At 28.2% G+C, this 24,806-nt stretch overlaps 3 protein-coding genes across 3 annotated transcripts; all 3 read right to left on the bottom strand.

Annotated features, from left to right (window-relative positions):
* Window positions 1-2,880: 2,880 nt before the first annotated feature.
* LOC137819525 (UPF0481 protein At3g47200-like) lies at window positions 2,881-4,788 on the bottom strand. The gene is made up of 2 exons (XM_068623403.1): window positions 4,548-4,788; window positions 2,881-4,376 (listed from the first exon to the last, which is right to left on the bottom strand). Exon 2 carries the CDS (start codon window positions 4,355-4,357, stop codon window positions 2,975-2,977), a length of 1,383 nt encoding a protein of 460 aa, XP_068479504.1. The 5' UTR covers window positions 4,358-4,376; window positions 4,548-4,788; the 3' UTR covers window positions 2,881-2,974.
* Window positions 4,789-7,263: 2,475 nt separating this feature from the next.
* Window positions 7,264-10,115, bottom strand: LOC137819662 (oxygen-evolving enhancer protein 3, chloroplastic-like). The gene is made up of 3 exons (XM_068623563.1): window positions 9,666-10,115; window positions 8,028-8,323; window positions 7,264-7,477 (listed from the first exon to the last, which is right to left on the bottom strand). Exons 1-3 carry the CDS (start codon window positions 9,940-9,942, stop codon window positions 7,379-7,381), a joined length of 672 nt encoding a protein of 223 aa, XP_068479664.1. The 5' UTR covers window positions 9,943-10,115; the 3' UTR covers window positions 7,264-7,378.
* A 2,696-nt stretch (window positions 10,116-12,811) lies between these two features.
* LOC137818984 (transcription termination factor MTEF18, mitochondrial) lies at window positions 12,812-16,228 on the bottom strand. Its single transcript, XM_068622665.1, has 2 exons — window positions 14,211-16,228; window positions 12,812-13,263 (listed from the first exon to the last, which is right to left on the bottom strand). The coding sequence occupies exon 1, from the start codon at window positions 16,166-16,168 to the stop codon at window positions 14,528-14,530; it is 1,641 nt and encodes a 546-aa protein (XP_068478766.1). The 5' UTR covers window positions 16,169-16,228; the 3' UTR covers window positions 12,812-13,263; window positions 14,211-14,527.
* Between the last annotated feature and the right edge of the window lie 8,578 nt (window positions 16,229-24,806).

Here is a 24,806-nt window from a genome sequence, read left to right as displayed (position 1 = left end):
TTATAATTACATACACAATAATTGTATGTCATTAGGGCCATGCATACCTCAATACGGTAGAAAAGTATACTATACTATATTTTATTGCTAATTTAAATTGATCTTAAAATTTTTAATCAATTTAGTTAAAATTTGATAGTAATAATTTGTTTCCTTGTAAAATGAATATTAATAAAAAAATTAAAATTATATAAAAATTATTAAAAAATAAATAAAAAATAAAAATAATTAATTTGTATATTGATCAAATTAAATATTATTTTAAAAAATAAAAAAATTATTGATATTGAAATTAATTTCTATTATTAATAAATAATTTTAAATTTAATATTTAATTAGTCAATAAAGTTTTAGTTACTAATTTTATAATTTAAATAATTAATAACTAATTAAATATTAATTTAAAAATTATTTATCAATAATAAAGACTAATTTAAAAATTAATATTTTTAATTTTTAAAATAATAATGTGATAACTAATCATATTTAGTCTTTAAAATTATTTCTGTTTAATAATTTATTAATAATAAATATAAAATTATAAAAAAAAATATTCTTTAAATCCGTGTAATGGTATGAAATGCTATCAATAAAAAATTTAAATAATATTTTTACTTTTATAAATTAATTACTTTATTTGATACATTTTAAATCTTAACCAATAATACTAAAAACATCCTCCTACTTTAATTGAAATTAATTTTAAAATGATTCCATTTATGTTTAATGTTATATTTAAAAATATAAATATATACTTCAAATATATTTATAAATAAAATAATTTTAAATATGTTTCAGTTTCAAATTAATTTTCCAATTCAGAATCAATTTTCCAATATATATTAATTTAAATATGTAAATATTTTAAAATCATATTAACTAATATATTAAAATAAATTAAAAATATTGCATTTATTTTCATACTCAAAATATATTATTTTATTTCTTTCTAAACTTTAAATATAAAAAATATCTACTATTCAAATAAAATTTACACAAATTCTTAAAAAACTAACCCAAAACATATCAATAATCTTTAATATAACACAATTTTAATATTTTTTCTTTCTATCGTATTAATCCAATTTACTACAAAATTTCGTACCACTTTTTATTTAAATTTATTAACTTTCTTTATATTCAAACAACTTTATTGTCCACTCCTTTTCTTTATCCGTTCTTTCATTTTTTTTTTCAACCAAACTCTGATTCAAATAAAACATAAGAGATTGAGATTGTTTTAAAAAGAACATTCCATGATGATTTCAGTTAAATCTTTTAATAAATTATGAGTATCCAATAAAAAAATAGCAAGATTCGAGTTTCTTGGTAAGAAATTATTCGTATCATATATCAATTCTTTTTTAGAATAAACAATCGAGTACACATATATTTAGATCTTAAAAAAAACTACACATTACTAAGGTTATGATATCAACTAGTGCCTACCTACTGGCAATGAAAAATGAAACCAACTATTAATAAAAAAATTAAAAGGAAAAGAAAACTTAGACCTTTACATTATTGTTTTTAGAAATGATATTTTGATAACTCCACAATTAAATCCACCTATCCTTGTGAGAGATTTAAAGAGTAATTACTATCCTACCGGACCCAGAATTGATTGTGATTTCTTTTCTTTTATTTTTATTGTGTTCAGACTTCGATTCTTAGTCTAAGTATAATGGTAGAATATTCTTCTACGTTTAATTGAATATTTGATTTAATTGAATATTTGATATATTTGGTATGTGAGTACAATCAATAATCGTAGAAGATTCTCCGACATTCAATTCAATATTTGATATGTTTATTTATATAATATGTAATAGACTATATAATTAATGGATCTATTTAGTGTGTATAATCATAAAAATGGATTACCTTAAGTGTTTTAAGTTTATAATGAATTATATAATTAATATTTAATATGTATAATCTTGAAAACGGAATTAGTTTATTTGTCATGTATTCATTCTTAATATTTTTACATTAGCCGGGTGGACAACCTCCAAGTGACCAGTGCAATACTAATTTACAATGTTTCAAAAAATTTCCATTTCATTATATGACTCACATTTTAGTAAAATATTATTTCTTTTTTTATTTTTAGTAATTATAATCTGAAGCAATTTATGGTTGGATTATAATTTTTTTTTATTATATTTTTATTCTTTCTGTTTTTATTCTTTGAAAAAAAATTATTAAAATGGTGCAATTCATTTTGAAAATTAGACAAATGCATAAAAAATTTAAAAAATAACATTTCTGAGTCAAAATTGTCAAAATACTGTAGACAATATTAATTAAATTAATTAATTTACTACTTTAATTAAAATTATTAATCGGATTGAAAATTTCAGTTTAAATAAATTTCGAAGAAATTGAATATTAGATTCACAACCTATGAAGCTCAGACACTTCCTTTAAATGGTGTGTCGATGTCGGATACTCATATCGGACACCGACACTCGTATGACACTTGTAGGACACGCATCCGTGAAGTGTCTAATTCAAAAAGTATTTGTTGGATTTCTGATAATTCTAGTACGATTCTAACACAATTTTAAAAACGAAAAATACATTAATTTTCTAAAAACTCAAACTTATTGTATAAATTTTTATTATGATTATAAAAATAAGAAACAAATCTTTTTAAACCAGTCATGAAAAACATTTTTCTGATCCAAATAATAATCCAGAACATACTTGTGCACATAAATATTTATTATCAATTTATATAATTCATAATTATATAATATATAGATTCGTATCCCCGTATCCTACATTTTAGATATTATACGTATCTTCGTGTCCGTATTTATGCTACATAGGTCACGACTAATAAAATTTCATTATTATTTTAGTAAGAGTGACACGTTTATTCCCTTACAAATTAATCCATTATTGGTTAAACAGGGTTACAATGAAATGAAGTGATTACATCACAGATTACATGGACAAAAAGAGTTCACTATTTTGGATTATAGAAACCAGTAACACGAAGAAAGTTAACAATGGCAAATAAGAAGATAACAACTCCTACAACAGTTGAGCTTAGTCTCCAAGGGTCACGGAAATACACAGACCTTAACATACCCATATGACGCTTCCAACCACTATTGTAGTGATCATTGAGTTTCCCTGTGGTTTTGCCAAAATAGTCGCAATCCACCACCACATGCTTGCAAAGACCATTTATCATAGTTGCCAACTCATTGTGGCACCCAAGTTCATGGACAATGATTTCCTTGTCCACCAACAACTCCACATCCTCTTTCGTGTGAATCAGTAAATCAATCAGAGAAACATAGTTGCACATGAATGGTTGGTCTGGATAGTGGCACTGCTCCAAGGCAATGAGGTTCCTCAGCACACATTCTGTTGTTTGAAGCACTTTTAACTGAGGAATTTGGAAACGAGCTTTCACACATGTGGAGAATGGTAGACAACCTAGGCAAAGAAACCAGCTCAAAACTTCAATCTTCTCGAACTTTATGTCTAACAAACTCTTACACTTCACTTTCTCAAAGCTAACTCCTGCTTCATTCAACTTTGTTGCAGTCTTAAGAACACATTCGTTTTTGCTGCAAGGAGTGAAATGTTTTGATGGCATCCACTCCTTGGCATTAACTTTTTCTGGAAGGTAGAAACGCCTTACCAAGTCAGTGAAGTGGCTGCAAGATGAGAAGTTCTTGACAATGTCTCGATTTTGATCAGTTGTTGTGTTGTGTGGATAGTAATCTTCAAAGTAGTTAAATGCAAGCTCAAGAAAGCTATGATCGGTTACCTCGTAAACCCTTCTGCATAAATCTTCCAAGACAAAAATTGGAAGCTGGTTTTCAAGGAGTAACAGGTCTCTCTGGATGCCTTTGCAAATCCATGGTGTGGAGAACATGTAATCATTTTTCTGTTCAGATTTCTTGGATTTTCTCAGAAAGAGCTCCATGATGAAGACTGAGTCTAGCAAGATCATGTTCACAAACTCCTCTTTGCTGAGGCTAGTTGGCTCTGAATACCTGTCTTTTATGGTTTCAATGTTTTCATTGAGGAAGGCTTTGTAATTGACCAAAGCCTTTTTGTTTGTGACACGTTCCCAGAAAGCTAGAAAATACCTTTGCTTCTGCTTATGCATTGGCTCTAGTTCTGGTTTTTTGTTGTGGTGAAAGGGGCCAATTGAGATCAAAACTGGTTCATAGGCTTCCCCTTCATTCAACTTTCTGAGATTTGGAGGAACCTTGTAAATACAACACAGATCATGCAGTGCAGGCTGAATGTCTTTAGGAATGTCAATTATGTGTTCTATCTGGGGATCTGTCTCAGGTACTGCAATGTAGGTAGCAGCAGAAGAATCCATTGAAACAACTTCCTTTTTCCTAGAACATTTCAATCAAGATGAAACTGGTCAACCTAAGATAAAATCACTACTTACAGACACAACCTTGATTAACAGTAACAAAGGAAATCAAAAGGGGTTGTTAAAGCCAAAATCTTTGTTCCATTTTGATAATTAATTATGTTAACAAAGGTGAAACATGGGTAATTACCTGTGAGGGAAAGTGACGGTTGATTCAGCAGCAAGGCTTAGTTCAGAAAATTTACTTTCTTCCAAAATGGTACCTTCAGATATGCATGAAACTCTCTTCCTAATGTGTCTGAATTTGTTTCATTACCAAAGCTTTTGGAGATTAATTTATACTTGCAATTTATTTTGTCTGCATCGAACTATGTTGCATTTTCTATTCGATCCTGCATGATGCGTTCTTAAAATTCCCACTACTCTGTCACATTTTCCCACTTGCTGTGATGAATTCATTTAATATTCATTCAATTTTCAACATTTTGTCGTTTCTCTCTAAAGACATTTTCAATACGAGAAAAATATTAATATTTTGAGAGCATAGTCTAATGTGTAAAGCTGTAGATCTAAACTGTTGCCAAATTTATGTCAAGATAGAACTATCATCACATATTTAGATTTCTGAGTAATCTCTCACCCATATTTTTCCAATGAATTTTGTTCTTAACACTGTTCTTACACGAAAGGATGTGGTTATGTAAAGTTCGAATAAATTCACAAAAAATTATTAACATAAAAAAATTAATGTTAATGATGAAAATAATTAGTTATTATATTGATTAAATTAGATATTATTTTATTAATTAAAAAAATTATTGGTATTTAAAGTAATTTTTATTATTAATAAAAAAATTATAAAGTAGTTTGTAAATTGTTATCTAATCATTAGATACTAAGGTTTTAACTACTAACTACGGTATATTTTAAATTAGTCTTTATATTTTTATTAATAATATATATTACTTTAAATATCAATAGTTTTTTGGATCGACTTGTTGATGAAAACCAAACAAAAATCCAAATACAAAAGATTCTCAAACTCAAGTTAACAAGAGCTAGAAAAAAATTATAGAATGAGTATAGGCAAGAGAATACCCTCTATAAAATTCATTTGTATTTACAAATTTATGGGTTTATGTTAAAATATTCAACAAGATATTTAAAATAGATAAAATATATGATTGATTAATGATTTAATATCAGTTAAGTGAGTACACCTGATCTTAGTTAAATACACATTCCTCTCTTAAACCTTTGATGTGCCTTTTAAGGACAAAAATGTGATAGAGCTCCGAGTTTCAAAGCGAACAATATCTTATATGTAATGATTGATTCTAATGATATTATCTCAACGCATTTAAAGTCGGAATAAATTTGAATCTTTTTCAAGTGAGAAAGTGTTGAAGGTATATAATGATGAGTAACATGAAAGTTTTTATAAAAAAAAAAGTGTTGAAGGTATAATAAAAAACAAATATATATTTAATACCAATTGTAAATGTTTTAATATATATATTAAAAAAATTATTAAAGAGAAACTATAATTAGATATCAACTTAGAAACTAGTTTATAATTTTTTTATTAATAACAGAAACTACTTTATATACCAATAACTTTTTAGTCTATAAAATAGTATTTAATTTTATTAATATTTTTTTTATCAGCAGATTTTGGTAATATAGTAACTAATTATTTTTTTTCCAAAATTAGTTTTTATTTAATTATTTTCTCGTATTATATATATATATATATATATATATATATACTATTTTCCCATTCTATAGACTTTATTTTTTTTTATAAAACCAAAACAATCAAATGATTTGTGACCAATAATATAGTACATTTGCATCATAAAGGTAAGCAAGAAGTTTTACATTGAATAATATTTGTTAACAAAAATATACAACAAAGGTATATACTTAATATCATAAACTTTTGAATTAAATATATTGTTATAATTCATACGGAGTTTATTCATTCCTTAATAACAAAATCTCTTCAATGTTTATCCTCGTCATACTTCATAAGTATATTAGTGCCAAACGTGAGTTTGAAAAGACTCACTTGAGAGAAGTTTTTTTCTTCTTCATTGCATTTAATATCAAATTCACTTGTTTGTTTGAATTATGCTTAACTAACACTATATTTAAACCCAAGTCATTTTCCACAAGTTCTTGAAGTGCCTAGAAAAATGTTCCACATGATAAAGTTTTTGAGTTTAAAATCTTCTTGAGATTTTTTTTCCAACCTGTAAGTTTTACTTTATGCAGTCAATGCAAATTAATTTCTATATATTTATAAAATTTTGCAACTTTGATTTGGAGAAGTATGAGATCACTCATGACTTGAGATGAGAGTGTCATGCACGTCTCATGAATTAAATATATCACCATTAAGTTTGCATGATGGAGACTAAATGATTTTATATTCTGGGTTTCATTTTCAATTACAGACACAGTTACTAAATTAATGACAGCAACCTTAACTTTATTTTGCAATGATGTTATGTATATAATAAAGAAGAATGATATGATTTATAATTAAGAAGAGAACATGCATGGTTTTCTTTTCAAAGGTTCACATTTCAAAATAGAAAACAGCTCTTTTTCCAACATACTAATACCATTTCTTTCAACTTTATTTTGTTTATTATAGGTTTTGAATGGCACTCACCAATTCATAGGTTAGTTTGTTTGAGTAAGTAGAAATAATATGATGATTCTTTATTATATGTTAAACATCATCTAAGAAGGACACTTTGAGCTTGTTGTTTGGTTTCTTTTCATGTTACTTTCATGATTTTTCTCCAATTTTGTTGTGTTCCTTCAAATTCCTTGTGTTCATTCAAATGAAAACATGTTTATGATATTCATTTTTTTATATTGAATGTTAAATATGCTTATTTATAGAAAATTTTCCCTCATCATTTGATTTTCATGTAATACCAGTCAACAAAGTGTCTGAGAAAATCATGGACAAAGCAGCTTACAGAAGAAAGCAAGAAACTAATCACATTAACCAAGCTTGGCAAGGACATCATTCAGAGTAGAAATAGCAACAGCATAGTACTTCTCTGCTTCTGGGCTGCTCTTAATTTTTGCTGCATGATCCAGCTGTTAAACAAAAATTAACAACTCTAATTAGCACTCTAAAACTACCAAAATCCTAAACTTATAAGCACAAAATTATGTTTTTCATACCATTTTTTCTCAATTTGAATTAGAGTTTCACCTATTTCATGCAAACATTTATTGTGTAGATTATCTAGAAGAAATTCTACTGCACAACAACATCAAAAGTACACAAAGATTTGCATCTAAGTTCTGCCCAATTGATGAAGAACAACTATTGCAGAACAACATCAAAAGTACACAAAGATCTGCATCTAAGTTCTGCCCAATTGATGAAGAACAACTATTGCAGAACAACATCAAAAGCACACAAAGATTTGCATCTAAGTTCTGCCTAATTGATGAAGAACAACAGACTTAATTATCTCTTTTTTTTCTCCCTTTAGATACAATCATGCTATTTTCTTATCAGAATTAGAAATTCACCTCGGTATAGTACACATTGATGTTTAAAGAACACTTTACTATGTAAATTATTAAAGTAAAACTTCAAATCTGATTGGAAAAACATTTATAGTATTTTTCAACTTACATTGCTGATATCCTGGAAGAGCTTGCCAGTGAGTTCCTTGAGTGATTTCTTCTCATCCTTAGGCTTTGCAGCAATGACAGTGTTGAGATCAAACCGCAGATACTCAGCTCTGAGACGCAAATCATTCTGAACATATGGCCAAGCTTTCTTTTCTATTAACTTCTTCACAGCAACAATTTCCTTAGCTGATTCCTTTGCCCTTTGTGCAGCCTCAGTAGGAGACAGTGGTTGAAGGAAGAACCTTTCTTTCAGTGGCAGATCAAGGTCTCTTGCTTCATCAGAGTTCAATGTTCCAGCTGCCATATTCCATAACACAGCCACCATGGTTATAATTATCTTCAAACACCATTCTTCATGTCACTTTAAGTGCCCCATTTTTTGTTTTGTTTTCCTTGTCTTTGCCTCTAACCCTTTATCATGAATGAAATCTACTAAAATCAAACTCAATTCTACCTCAAACATTTCTACCCCATTTCCATTTATTCATCTCTCATCATCCACTTTAAGTCTAATTTAATCTTACAAAACTGACTAGATTAAGAAAAGACAAAATAAATACTAGAAATATAGAAAAGAGAACAGAGAAACAGTTAAGAATTAGAAAAAAAAAATATTAGCTTAAACTTATTTTATGTTCAAAACTTAAACTTATTCTGCTGTGGTACATACCATCTCACATAACCCCATTTCTAATTTTTGCTTTGCCTCTAACCCTGTTTTCATAAAATGAAACTTCCTAAAAACCAAACTCAATTCTACCTCTAAATTTCCCTACCCAAATTTGCATTTTTCATTCATCCTTTAATACAACATCCATGATCTATTAATAATTTCCACTTGACAAGTAAAGATCACAGCACACACACATTCATGCACATATACATGATATCAAGTTAGACTTAAAGGGAAAAAGAGTCAACTATTCAACTTATCTGAATGATCAAAACTATAAGCAAATTTGAACAAAATTCAAATATAAAGAAACAGCTGTTCTTTAACGTTTTGTGAAGAAATTGTTACATATATAAAAAAAAGGAGTTTAATATTCGTACATAATCTCTATACAGATATTTACACAGTTATCACTGTAAATATGTTTACAGTGTTAACTCATGACAATTCATCATGGATGAGTATATCTGGTAAGGTAGCTTTTGTAAAACTCTACAAACTTCCTATACACAACAATCTGTGTTTGAAGCAGTATGAAAAATACTATATTACAAAAACATCCTAGTCAGAGTTTAATGGCAATTCACTGTCACTGAATGAACTGATTAGAAATCAATATTAATACAACTTTTTAAGGTAAGTATTGTAAAAGTCTACAAACTTATTATACAGAATTGAATCTAGTGTTAAAAAACTTCACAGTATATGTATTATAGACTATGAACAAATGGGAGATAACTGTTGACATAACTTTTTTTCCTATGAACATGATCAAAATAGTATCTCAAACCTAATAACAAAAGACTAATATGTTCTGGAAAGGGTCAAACAATATGAAATGGGACTAATTGTTGATATAATTGGATGCAAAACAACCATTGTATACCCTTTGAAAACTTGTGATGAATGATAATTTCTTCAGAATGAATTGATTTATATATGGTGATGAGAGAAAGAGAGACTTACGCAATCCACCAGAAGGTGGGGGAGGAGGTCCAACTTTGATAGATTTGGCATCAGCAAGAACAGCTTGAACAAAGGAGCCAGTGGCCAAACCAGCAGCAACAAGAGAAAGCACTGCCCTACGGCTACTTTGTGCCTCACCACTCACTTGTTGTTGTTGTTGCTGTTGTGCTCTGACTGTGAACCCTGCACGTGTGACTGAGGCCACCCTGTTGCCATGCAAGCGTGTGGAGCCACTCACTTGAAGGCTTCCTGCCATTGATGCCATTGCTTGAGCCATTGTGTTTCCTTGATCCTTTGCTAGCCAAGTTCTTTCTTTCGCTTGTGCTTGGTTTTGTGGAATGTGACAAGAGTGAGTGTGAGTGTGTGAGTGAGAGAGAGAGAGAGAAGAGTGCAATATAGTTTGCTTTTTTTTGTGGTGATTGGTGTGTTTGTGATGATGAGTGGTTGTGTAGAGTGCCTTATCTAAACATTTTCCACTTGGATAACGTTGGATGTGGTTTTGGCCAATCATGGTCGATCATTTGTGGCTGCACCATGACATGCTGGATTCTGAGTCCTACGTGGACTCTTACCAATGTGACACTTGGATTCAGGGATTATTCAATATAAACTTATTTTATAAATAAAAAGGAAAATGTTATTTGAAAATTGCATATTTGAAGACATCCGATTACTTCACTAATGTAATTTTAAAATTATTTCATTTTAATAAAAAAAAATTCCTTTTAGTTGTAATATTATGCAGAATTGTAAACATATTATTATTCTAAAAAAATATATTTATATATTTCGAAAAATATTTGTAAAGTTGATACTCCAAATCAATCTTTCAATATTTTTAATTTATAAGAAAAATTATTAATACTAAACTAAAATCATATAAAATTTATCCATGAGAATTTCTCTTGTTAAAAGAATATGCTCAAATTTTTACACAAACATTTATCAACTCTAAAACTAGTTAATATTTATCCTTTTTTTAACATGTTTTTTTTTATTATCAGTAAAAGATTTATTAAATGTTATAAAATTACATGGGTCTCACTATTTAATGAATCTCACAAATTTGTAAATTTTAGTAAATATTATTAAAAAAAGTGTATCATTTAACAAGATTATATTAGGAGTGATACTCTTTACATGTGATTAGAAATGAGATAAGAAAAGAGACCAAAATGTGTAAATGTAATAATAATATGATAAAAAGAATTATAAAAGATATTATATAAAACTTTTTTAAAATGTAGAATTGTGGATAGTATCATTTTTTAACATAGTTTAACTATTAACTAGAATTTGTTAAAAAGGTAAAATTATATGAACTTAATAAATTTTAGTCATAATTTAATAATATATATAATCAACTTTAACTTGTAATTAGAAATCTATCAGACTGTATACAAATTTTAACCAATAATAAAAATATGTGTGAAAATAAACCTATTGAAGAATGTATTATCACTCTTTATTCTACCAATTATTTTTTTATTTCCATTTTTCTTTCACTTGTTGAAAGCTCAACGAATTGACTAATGTTGAAGTGAGAAAGAAAACAAATGTATTATAGATAAGTTAATGTACATCACTATCAATTTTAGATATTTTATTAGTGGCTCATAAGTATATATATATATATATATATATATATATAATTTAGTAATTTACACATTTTAGATGGATTAATTATGTGCTACTATAATCACTTGTATACTTAAATATTTTTTGTTCATGTAAAATAAATGAGTTTTAATTTGAGTTCATATATTTTTTTCTAGTCCTTCTAAAATCATTGGTTGTTAGTTTTGATTTTGAGTATTTTATAACATCACTTAACTATTTATTTGCTGAAAAAAATATCATGTAATCATTTTAAGTGATGGAATACATTAGTGTTGTGATATAAAATTTATTTATCTATTTTAAAATAAATATTTGAAAATAAAAATAATAATTTGAAATTATGGAAGAGTGAAAATAAAATAAAAATATTTTATAGGAATTAAAACCAAAATTTACAAAGTTTATAAAGAATACATATAGTTAGTTCAAACTTTATAAAAATTAAAAACAAAAATTTTATTTATAGAAATAAAAATCAAAACTTCTAATTTTATACATATTAAAAATATATTTAACTCTTCGCTCATACTACTATATTAAATTGATAATATATAGTTATATCAACTATTACAAAAATATCTTAAATGGTATATATTTAAAGATACTCATCACATCATAAAGAAAAAACAATGTATTAAATTCATATATTACTTATATTGCACAAATATGATAGTTTAAAAAATTGAATTGAACTAACTAATTTGATAATATAGTAAGAAATCAGGTATTTTTAGAATCACTGAGTTTTAATAAAAAAAATCAGTGAAATTTCTTACAAAATTCGTTTGAATCACTAATTTAAAAAGGGAAAAATATGTTTTATTTACTAGTAATTTAAAAAAAAATATCCTTGTATTTTCAAATTGAGTTCTCTGACTTTTAAAATATATAATTTTAATCTTTCTTTTACACCCAAATTTAACGTTTAGTGATGATTTTTATGGTACTAAATCCACCTAATATTTTTTTAGTACTAATTAATCAAAATTTAAAGTATAAAACCAAAACCAAGTTTGACAAAAGATTAAAAACATATTTAACTATTTAAAAAAATAATATAAAAATATTGATATTTTCTTATTAAATTTTAAAAAAATGTAACTATTTTCTGTAATTGTTTCCATGACTAGGAAATTTGAGACAACAGAGACAAATGTGAAATGAGATAGATAATGTGATAAGGAAAATAAGAAATTAGTTTAAAAAAACATGTACAAGAATAATATAAAATTTTCTTTTATATACTTTTATTTTCTTTACCTTGACTTGTTGATAGTTTATCCAATAGAGCAATGTTGAAGTAGTCCAATTCACTAGAGAAACAAGACAATAATGTTATGAAGATGCTATTATGATGTATCCCTATCAATTATAGATATTTTTCCTCCATTGTTGTTGCTGCTACATTTAATTAAGTTTACATTCTTAGCCAGTAATATCAACAAAAAGATCTTGTGTTTGTCTGCATAATGACTAAGATGGTTTATCTAAAGAACTTTAGAACAATTATTTCACACTTACACAGCTTCTCAATGATCAATTCTCATATAAATTCATAATTCTTTTAACAAAAATGTAGAGAACAAGAATTAAAATATCAACAATCACCCTAATAAGTTACCAACTTACCACCATGACATGTGTAAAATTTTTTAGTAATATAAGTCCTGAATCAACAGTGATAAAAGTTGCAGTGTAGTTCAATCTGGCAGATACTAGTTTAAATCAATTCCAGATACATTTTCTGTGAAAATTTTACAGAACTCTTGTATGAAAGCTAATATACAAGATGCCTCCTGCATAAAAAAAAACTAAACAAGACCCACCAAATCATTAGAAGAGCTAGTAATGGTCCCACCCATGAGCATTGAGAAATGTAGAAACAGAATGGCTTACATTACATAGAATGGCTTACATTACATACACTTGCATTCATTTGAACAATCTTCCAATTTTATAATGCTGAAGACCAGTATTGCTCCAAGTATAACATGCAGACAAATGAAGACCAATATTGCTTTAGTATAATATGCAGCAGAGCTTGGAATTACATAATATTACTTTCCATCATTTGTGATTATGGTCTTCCACAAAGGGTTTTATTGATTTTCAACCCAAAGGGCCCATTACCATGTATTACATACTTTGGAAGGAAACTTATTGGTTCCCAGTAGATACTTGGACTTACTGAAAAGAAACTTATAAATATTTAGATTTCCTCATTTTGCTACAGTAAAATATCTATACATTTTGTTTGGTCACTCTTTTATCAACTCTTTGAACTAGGATCCAAGAGAGAATGAGAAGAGTGGAAGACACTATTCATAAGCAACATTGAATCCAAGAGGAAGAGAAATGAATAATTAAAATTATGCATTAGGAAAGAGGTATATTTTCAGTTTGTTAGTGTTAACAAGTATATTGGGAAATAATTAGAATAATCTGATCCTTTAATTCAGAAATGGTAAAACCTTAAGAGTGCATATAGATGTGTCTCTGATATCTAACAATATATCCTTGGCAATAGGTAACCATAAGCTTGGTTTTGTTCAATTTTATAAGAGTTTTTCCGCCACTAGTTCTCACTGCATTCATTTTCATTACAATGTTTTCTGAGCACATGTTTAAGACATTCAAAACAAGCACCAAGTCCAAGAATCTTAGTATCTGAAAATGCTTAGGGATATGACCCATTGGCAATGTCTAAGAAGCTTTTAAAATGTAATAAAGTATTACATTTGGGTGCATCTTCTCAGTTATCTAGTATATGAGCCAACCTCTAGCCTTTTACCATCTCACCAAAGTTACACTTGATCTTTCTGAACAATTCATCATATATACAATTTTAAAATGAAAAAAAAAAAGAATGAGTTCATTTGAAAATATCAAATCAATAAGGTCATGCTAAAAAGTACAAGTACTTACAAGTGGTCAACCAACCTCTAATAACTGTTAACAGAATTTGTGATTTATCTCATAAGTCAGAACAAAGAGGAGGTCATTGGAAATGAAGAAACCATGGTAAGAAATTTGCAGTTCATTCTTAATTTCTGACTATCATTGCGAAGCAAATAAACCACTGTCGCAAATTCTCCAACAATATCGAACGGTTTGTCTTCAACTCCAAAGCAAAATATGGGAAGTAACCAAATTTAAGAATCTGTACAACTTCATTTGTAATAACTGCTGGAGTTTCATAGACAATTGTTAAGAAAATCATAGTCAACAACACTGGCAAAATCTCAGAGATAAAATTGCTCAAACCAATGTTTTGGAGCTGCAGGGTGGATTTTAAAAGCACGGGCAACAAAATTCCTGTTGCTTGTTGCAACCATGCTTGCAATGGAATATCTTTTGGAAGACAGACCCTTTTCCATAATCCACGAATGGAACCTATGCCTAGGCTTAATGCGATTCTCTAAGTCAAAGCACAAGAATGATGGAAAAGTGACCAAATTCTCCAATGAGTGTCCCATTTCCTGACACAAGAAATTAATCTTTTGCTCCAAACTTTCAGGGTTTTGGCTAAGAATCTTGGGATGAATTGTGATCATCTTACACACCTTTGAAAACTCAATACCAAGATGTAGAAGGCAATCAAATCTCCTTTGTAACTCATCACTTGTTCCATGCATATAAGAGAAAATATTCATGGTCAGAGCATTTTCTCCAAAGCCAATGGCATGCAAGAAGTTCAACTTACTCATATTGTGAGTTGGAGTTCTTGACACCTGAATAGTCTTCAAAAAATCTAGATAACCTTTATCTCGTACAACATTGGGATTGCTCGCGACAAAACTAACCAACAAACTATGATTCCCATCCTTAATCTTCTCAAAGAACCACTCATGTAAACCCAAAGCTCTCATCACATTTGGCAGATTACACATCTTGACTGTCCCCAACACATGAGCCGAATCCCTCCTAACAATATCAACACCATTGGAACTGATTCCAAAGTGTTTCAACAGCTTCATCACATTGACCATCCCCGTCTTCAATTCAAGCTCCAACAATTCCGGTCCATTTACAATCAAGCGTGCCACGTCCTCTTTCTTTGCACCAAACCTACAAAAATACTCAATTGCTTGAACCAACTCCTCTTCCCCGTGCTCAACAATAACACCTACCCCAACACCATTGTTCCCTCCAATGAACTCCCCTATGTTCTTCCCTCCATTCAATTCATAAAACAACCTTATCTTCCTACACACCCCAACCCAATCATCCACACCATTCCCCTTCTCTTCAACACACCCAGCCAAACCAAACTTCCCAAAAAGCAACCTCAGATCACAAAACAAAGCCTCAACCTCAACACCCTTCTGGCCATCAAACACAAAGGGGAAAGCCAGGCATATCCCCACAACCTGCATATTGCAAAAACCATACTTTTTGAACCCACAAAGCCTACCCTTCAACTCAGAAGCGCCCCAGTTGAACACACACCCACTCTCCACATACAGCACCCCAAGCTTGTCCCAGGGAAACCCAAATTCGCTGAGAACACAAGCAGCATCCAAAAGGGTCCCATCTTCTGAAAAGAAGAACTTGTTCTGGGGAAACAAAGAGGGGAACTTGGAGGGGTGTATGCCAATGCTCTCAAAGAAGAATTCAAATTCGTTGATGGGGTTGTACCTGAGGAACTTGTTGAGGTTGTGGGGATAGTGGGGAGGGGAGAAAGAAGTGAGCTTGGTGATGAGGTTAATGAGGGCAGTGTTGGAATTCTTGGAGATTTGATCAGCGAAGGCGTAAGGAATGCAGCGCGTGGCGTGGAGATAATCAGTGAGAGACTTCTGGCCCTGTGCTATGGCGAACTTCTTGTACTTCCAAGGGATCTTTGATAGCTTTGAGCTGTTGCAAACATGGCGGTGGAGAGACATGTTTGCTCCAAACCCAGGGTTTGGTTTCTTTCTCTCTTCAACTCATCTTTCTTAATAATAGTAAAATGGAACAAAAAACACCTTATTATAAATTCATGGACTAACCATTTAAAATACTTTTACATTATTATTTAATAATTACAAATTGTTCTTCATACAATTTTGTGAGTTTTACAATTTGGTTTAATTTAACAAATTAATATTTTTCACATTTTTGAAAACTAAATACTGCTTGAGAATCAACTTAATTAAAATTTACTCATTTTTAAATATGATTTTTTTTATAAATATTTAAAATGATATATATATATATATATATATATATGTAGTTTGTGTGTTTTTTAATTTAAAAAAAGAAAATAAATATTATTAAATAAGAATAAATAAATATTCAAAATATTAGTTGACTACACTAATTTGACCAAAGAAATGTTAATATATATGAATGAGTTATTCTAAATGGGCCAACTCAACCCAAAATTGGTTCACGGGCCTGCCAAATGTATATTTCTTCCTTAGGTGTGTAAGTATAAAAAACATTCTAAATTATTTTGAATCTGAATTATGTAATTTAAAATTCAAAAATATATTTTAAATTTTAGAATCTATAAATATATTTTAAATTATATAATTTAAAATATATTTTAAATTTAAAAAATATATTATAGATACAAAAATTTATTTTAGATTGTATAATTTAAGATATATTTTCAAATTTAAAAAAATATCTTCAATATTAAATTATTTATAATACATAATACATTATGTATTATGTAACCTAAAAACTTGACCATTAGCTGGTTATTCTTGCAATAAATAATGAAAAAATATCAACATTCCAAATTTTTGACAAAATCTTTAATATAATATATTATAAATAATAAATTCTAATTATTTTTATTCACAATATCATTTACATATTTTTTTTTACTCATAATTTCATTATAATCACTAGTCTTATATTTACAATTCTTAAAATAGACTAATCATATTAACAATTATTAAAATGCACTAATCTTATATTAATAATTGTTAAAATGGATTATTTAACTGATTCAACCCATTATAGATTGGTAATTTAAAGTGGGCAAATTCTTCATGCACCTTCTATACCTTTTCTCTACACTTTATATATTCTTTTTAATTCCAACAATATATTTCAGAGTATGGTAGAGAGTGTGGTGTTTTCTTCTTTATTTTCAATTTTCAAGTTGTTTTTTCCTTTTCCTTTAGGACTTCTAAATGAATAAAACAAAATTGCTCATTTTCTAAAAATCATATTTTAACATGCAACAAAAAATATGGATGCAATTTGCTTTAGAATCATTGTGTTTCAAAGTTGTGTGATGATGTTGTTGGTTCAAAAGTATGGCAACACTCAATTCCACCTTTCAAAATCATCATTAACATATCCTTATCCAGGTGGGGATAAAAGTTTGATGTTCCTTCCTACCCCATTGAGAATAGGACAAAAATTTATCCTCCCCTATTTTTTGTATAATTTTATATTATTTATTAACTAAATTTTGGATCAAATAATACACATGTTCAAATTATGATGGTGTTATTTATCTTTGAGATATGTCATATATTAATAATCTCTTCCACGATAACTAACATGAATAATGACTTTAACGTGTATTGAACTTTAACTTTTACTTCATTGATAATGTAACTGAAATTAATTTTCATATGACCACTCTCAAATGCATGTTTTCCTTGTCCCCTACTTTGTTTTGCTTCACGTGCATCCATTCTTGTTGTATACTATTTAAAAATTACATCATTGCAAGGTGAATAAATGCAACTAAACTATCAGAACAAAAATTCATGTTTAAATTCATATTAAACAACCTAGAAAAAAATCAACAAGATGCAAAAATACAAAACTAAAAAAAAAACAGTAATTAAAAGGAGTTTAGGGTTTTTCAGTAGTCCTAAGGTGTGTTTATAATTTTGTAGCATGTGTGGATTCAGTATCTTTAGGATGTTTCAGTGTGTGTGCGCAAATGTGTTTAAATTTTTATCTTTATTTTTAACATGTTTCACTCTTAAAATGTGTTTCAATATTTGCAGGTTTGTCCTCATCTACAAATCTCTATTTATTTAAGTTTATCACTGTTTATATCTCACAAAGTGTGTTTTTAGTTAATTATTTATAGGTTTACTAACTTTCGTCTAGTTTTAGGATTTTTTTCTACTTGTCTGTTGCGACTTAAAAGGTTCTCCAATGAAGTTGCGACCATATAAAGTAGGTGAAAGATTTTTGTGTAAGGTAGGTGAAAGTGTTTGTGTACATATGTAGTTAGATTTATTATTTTTTACCTATTTTAAACCCTAAACCGTAAACCCTAAATGCATATAACTCTATCTGTTGTGACTAAAAATACTTTTAATACAATGTACGATTTTTGTGAAAAATAGGTGAAAGTCAGTGAAGTTTCTATATAAGGTAGGTGAAGGTCATTGAGTATTTGTGTCATCTGCATTTAGGTTTTACAGTGTGTACTTAAAACATTATTATTAAATGGTTCCTTAATGGGTAGACTGTGTTTAGGTTTTATATGTTTATTTATAGTCATTGTTCGACCTATTTAGATTTTATAGTGTGTAATTAAAGTAAGTGTAGGATTTTTAAGTGTTTATGACTAATTGTACACAAGGTTTGTTAGTGTGTGATTAAAAGAAGTTTAGGGTTTTTCATTAGTCCTAATGTGTGTTTATAATTTTTGAGTGTGTGTGGATTCAGTGTCTTTATGATGTTCCAGTGTTTGTGTGTGCAAATGTGTTTAAATTTTTATCTTTATTTTTAATGTGTTTCACTCTTAAAATATGTCTCAATATTTGCAGGTTTGTCCTCATCTATGAATATTTATTTATTTAAGTTTATCACTATTTATATCTCACAAAGTATGTTTTAGTTAATTATTTGTGTGTTTCTTAATGTTTTTATTCAAATAGTCAGTATTTATGTGTAAGGAATTTAAAATTTTTATAATTTAACTACATTGAAGCATGCAATTCTTTTTATATATTATATGTATCTACCAATTAAATTTTAAATTAAAAAATGTTAAAAAAAATCAACAAAAATATAATACAGGAAAAAAAGTATCAAGATTAAATGATAATTTAGTTTAAATTTTTATTTTTTTACTATAATTTTTTACATAATTATTTTTTTTATGAAATGCATATCTTCAAAATTTTCTCATAAATATTCATTTTATTATTAATTTACATATTTTTTAAAATATGAAATTGTATGAACTTAATCATTAAAAATTATAAACTAAATATTATAGATTTACAAAGTGGTCATTATAAATTATATTTAAAAATATTATTATAATAATTTATTATTAGTTTTAAAATATTACAAAAATTTAACAAAGTTTAAAAAATTGAAGACTAAATTTTTGTAAGTCTATTTTCAAGATTATGGATAAGTGGACTATACGGCGCTGTAGAAGGTAGGTTAAAATAATCGAGCTTTTGAAAATCTCTCTAGTGGAGGGTGTGTATGGCGATGTGAAAACTAGGTTAAAGTAGTTGAGCTTTTGAAAAGCTCTATAGTGCAGTGCAGTGTATAGTGGCATAGAAACTAGGTTAAAATAATTGAGCTTTTGAAAAACTCTACAGTACAGTGTAGTGTATGGCGGCGTAGAAACTAGGTTAAAGTAATCGAGCTTTTGAAAAATCCTGCAGTGCAATGCAGTGTATAACGGCGTGGAAACTAGGTTAAAGTAATTGAGCTTTTGAAAACTCTATAGTGCAGTGTAGTGTATGGCGGCGTGAAAACTAGGTTAAAGTAGTTAACTCTCCGTGTAAGATAGGTTGCTTGTGCGGATACATATTTAGGTTTACTAACTTTTGTCTAGTTTTGGGATTTTTTTTTTTACCTGCCTGTTGCGACTTAAAAGACTCTACAATGAAGTTGCGACCATGTAAAGTAGGTGAAAGGTTTTTGTATAAGGTAGGTTAAAGTGTTTGTGTGCATATGTAGGTAGGTTTATTATTTTTGACGCACTTTTTAGTGTTTTTGTTTCAATAACTCTATCTATTGTGACTGAAAAGACTTTTAATACCGTGTACGATTTTTGTGTAAAACAGGTGAAAGTTAGTGAAGTTTCTATATAAGGTAGGTGAAGGTCATTGAGTATTTGTGTCATCTGCATTTAAGTTTTATAGCGTGTACTTAAATCATTATTAAGGTTTTTAAATGGTTCCTGAATGGTTAGACTGTGTTTATGGTTTATTTGTTTTTTTTATAGTCATTGTTCAACCTATTTAAATTTTATAGTGTGTAATTAAAGTAAGTGTAGGATTTTTAAATGTTTATGACTAATTGTACGCCAGGTTTGTTAGTGTGTGATTAAAAGGGGAGTTTAGGATTTTTCATTAGTCCTAAGATGCGTTTTAATTTTTGAGTGTGTGTGGATTCAGTGTCTTTAGGATGTGAGTGTTTCTGTGTGACAAAAAGTGTTTAAATTTTTATGTTTTTAATGTGTTTCACTCTTAAAATGTGTCTCAATGTTTGCAGGTTTGTCCTCATCTACGAATCTCGATTTATTTATGTTTATCACTGTCACAAAGTATGATTTTAGTTAATTATTTGTGTGTTTCACGATGATTTTATTCAAAAGAGTCAGTATTTATATGTAAGGAATTCAAATAATATATAATTTAACTATATAGAAACATGTAATTCTTTTTATATATTATATGTATCTAGCAATTAAATTTTAAATTAAAAAATGTTAAAAAAAAGTCAATCAAAATATAATACACCAAAAAAAAAATATCAAGATTAAATGATAATAAAGTTTAAATTTTTATTTTTTTACTATAATTTTTGACATAATTATTTTTTTTATGAAATGTATATCTTCAAAATTTTCTCATAAATGTTTAGGTTATTATTAATTTACATATTTTATAAAATTTGAAATTATATGAACTTAATCATTAAAAATTATAAACTAAATATTATAGATTTACAAAGTGGTCATTATAAATTATATTTAAAAATATTTTTATAATAATTCATTATTAATTTTAAAATATTAAAATATTTAAAAAAATTTAAAAAATTGAAGACTCTAATTATTTTATGTGTATTTTCAAGATTATAGATATATGGCATTGTGGAAGGTAGGTTAAAATAATCGAGTTTGTGAAAAGCTTTGCAGTAGAGGGAGTGTATGACGTTGTGGAAACTAGGTTAAAGTAGTTGAGCTTTTGAAAAGCTCTACAGTGCAGTGTAGTGTATGACAGTGTGAAAACTAGGTTGAAATAATTGAGCTTTCGAAAAACTCTACAATGCAGTGCAATGTATGGCGACGTGGAAACTATATTAAAATAATTGAGCTTTTGATAAATTCTACAGTGCAGTGTAGTGTATGGTGGCGTGAAAACTAGGTTAAAGTAATTGAGCTTTTAAAAAACCTGCAGTGCAGTGTATGACGGCGTGGAAACTAGGTTAAAGTTATTGAATTTTTAAGAAAATCTACAGTGCAGTGCAGTGTATAGGGGCGTGGAAACTAGGTTAAAGTAGGTATAAGGTAGGTTTCTTGTGCGGATACATATTTAGGTTTACTAACTTTTGTCTAGTTTTAGAATTTTTTTTTCTACCTGCCTGTTACAACTTAAAAGGCTCTACAATGAAGTTACGACCATGTAAAGTAGGTGAAAGGTTTTTTGTGTAAGGTAGGTGAAAGTGTTTGTTTGCATATGTAGTTAGGTTTATTATTTTTGACGCATTTTTTAGGGTTTTTGTTTTGATAACTTTGCCTGTTATGACTAAAAAGATTTTTAGTATAATGTACGGTTTTTGTGTAAAATAGGTGAAAGTTAGTGAAGTTTTTGTATAAGGTAGGTGAAGGTCATTGAGTGTTTGTGTCATTTGCATTTAGGTTTTATAGCGTGTAGTTAAATCATTATTAGGGTTTTTAAATGGTTCTTGAATGGTTAGACTTTACTTAGGATTTAATTGTTTATTTATAGTCAATGTTTGACCTATTTAGATTTTATAGTGTGTAATTAAAGTAAGGGTAGGATTTTTAAGTGTTTTTGACTAATTGTACGCAAGGTTTGTTAGTGTGTGATTAAAAGAAGTTTAGGATTTTTCATTAGTCATAAGGTGTGTTTATAATTTTTGAATGTGTGTGGATTCAGTGTCTTTATGATGTTTCAGTGTTTGTGTGTACAAATGTGTTTAAATTTTCATCTTTATTTTTAATGTGTTTCACTCTTAAAATGTGTCTCAATATTTGCAGCTTTGTCTTCATTTACGAATCTCTAATTATTTAAGTTTATTATTGTATCTCACAAATTATGTTTTTAATTAAAAAAAAATTGTATTTCTCAATTTGTTTATTCAAATAGTCTGTATGTGTAAGGAAAACAACTAATTTATAATTTAACTATATTAAAGCATGCAATTCTTTTTTATATATTATATGTATCTAGGAATTAAATTTTAAATTAAAAAATGTTAAAAAAAGTCAACCAAAATATAATACACGAAAAAAATATCAAGATTAAATGATAATAAAGTTTAAATTTTTAATTTTTTACTATAATTTTTTACATAATTATTTTTATTATGAAATGCATATCTTTAAAAAATTCTCTTAAACATTGACTAAATTATTAATTTACATATTTTTTTTTAATTTGAAATTATATGAACATAATCATTAAAAATTATAAACTAATCATTATAAATTTACAAAGTGTCATTATAAATTATATTTATAAAATATTATTATAATAATTCATTATTAGTTTTAAAACATTATAAAATTTAACGAATTTTAAAAAATTAAAGACTCTATTTTTTTTAAGTTTATTTTCAAGATTATGGATAAGTGGAGTATACGACATTGTGGAAAGTAGGTTAAAATAATCGAGCTTTTGAAAAGCTCTGCAAAGGAGTGAGTGTATGATGACGTGGAAACTAGGTTAAAGTAGTTTAGCTTTTGAAAAGCTCTACAATGCAGTGCAGTGTATGACAACGTGAAAACTAGGTTAAAGTAGTTAACTCTCTGTGTAAGGTAGGTTGCTTGTGCGAATACATATTTAGGTTTACTAACTTTTTTCTACCTGTCTGTTGTGACTGAAAAGACTCTACAATGAAGTTGCGACCATGTAAAGTAAGTGAAATGTTTTTGTGTAAGGTAGGTAAAAGTGTTTGTGTGCATATGCAGGTAGGTTTATTATTTTTTACGCATTTTTTATGATTTTTGTTTCAATAACTCTGTCTGTTGTTGATCCAACTGCTCACTTCTTGCATTTTAATTTGATAAATGCTCCTATCCAGGTTAATGTTATTTGGAATTGTGTTTGGATTGCTGTAGTTAGTGAATTGTGGAAGCACAGGAATAAACATATTTTCCAAGGAGGGGTGATCGACCTTTCGGAAATGTTCACTTTGGCACAATTAAAGGCTTGGTCTTGGGTAACATCTAAAATTGTTTCTGCTAGTTTTACTTACTCTGAGTGGTGCATTGATCATGTGGCTTGTATGTTTTCAATTAAGTGAGCTTTTATAAGAGGTACTTTTTCGGTTGGGTTGTTTGTTATTCTATATTTTAGAAGGTTTGGTTGTTTAGAAGAGATGAGGGTATTTTCTTGTTGATAAAAAAAAAACGATTGTTGTGTAACATAGGTGAAAGTGAGTGAAGTTTCTGTATAAGGAAGGTGAAGAACATTATTAGGATTTTTAAATGATTTCTGAATGGTTAAACTGTGTTTATGGTTTATTTGTTTATTTATAGTCATTGTTCGACCTATTTAGATTTTATATTGTGTAATTAAAGTAAGTGTAGGATTTTTAAGTGTTTAAGTGTTCTCTTAAAATATGTCTCAATATTTGTTGGTTTGTCTTGATCTATGAATCTCTATTTATTTAAGTTTATATCTCACAAAATATGTTTTTAGTTAATTATTTGTGTGTTTCTCAATTTTTTATTCAAATAGTCAGTATTTATGTGTAAGGAATTCAAATAATTTATAGTTTAACTATATAGAAGCATGCAATTCTTTTTATATATTATATGTCGCCCTGGTAGATTTTGTTTAATGCTAAATTTTTTAGTACATTTTTTTTAATTCTAATTCTCATCTAAATTTACTTGTTCAATTATAATTCAACCAGACAAATTCATAAATTCAGAGAATCAAATTATATATATTGATAAAAAAAAGTATATTACAAACACTAATAACATATATCTTTACCTATATTCCTATCTATCTATCTAATTCCTACACTATTGATTAGCTATCCTAGAGTTATAAAAATCAAGTAAATATGTGGCCCAAGCATGTGTCACACAATCTATGGCAGAAGAAGGCAGTGCTTGCTCATCCATAAATAACTGCATTACAAAATAAGGTTCACATTGTTCCGGTCGGTTGACCTGGGACGTCTTTGTGCGCAACCTTGCCCGTCAGCTAGGGACACCTTCCCTCTGGCTACCTGTGGGTACCTGCAAAGAAGGACAAAAGGGCGCCCTAGCGGCCGTTTGCACTCCGACGCTCAAGTCAGCTAGCGAGAAACACCAAAACTCTACACCTCCGTATCGAAGCACCGTGAATGGCACTCTGAAGGTGGTAAACGAAACTGTGTATT

This window comes from Phaseolus vulgaris, chromosome 10, assembly GCF_000499845.2.
Source record: "Phaseolus vulgaris cultivar G19833 chromosome 10, P. vulgaris v2.0, whole genome shotgun sequence".
NCBI classification, from domain to species: domain Eukaryota; kingdom Viridiplantae; phylum Streptophyta; class Magnoliopsida; order Fabales; family Fabaceae; genus Phaseolus; species Phaseolus vulgaris.
The sequence above is the reverse complement of the archived record's forward strand: the minus strand, read 5'-3'. Positions and strand labels throughout refer to the sequence as shown.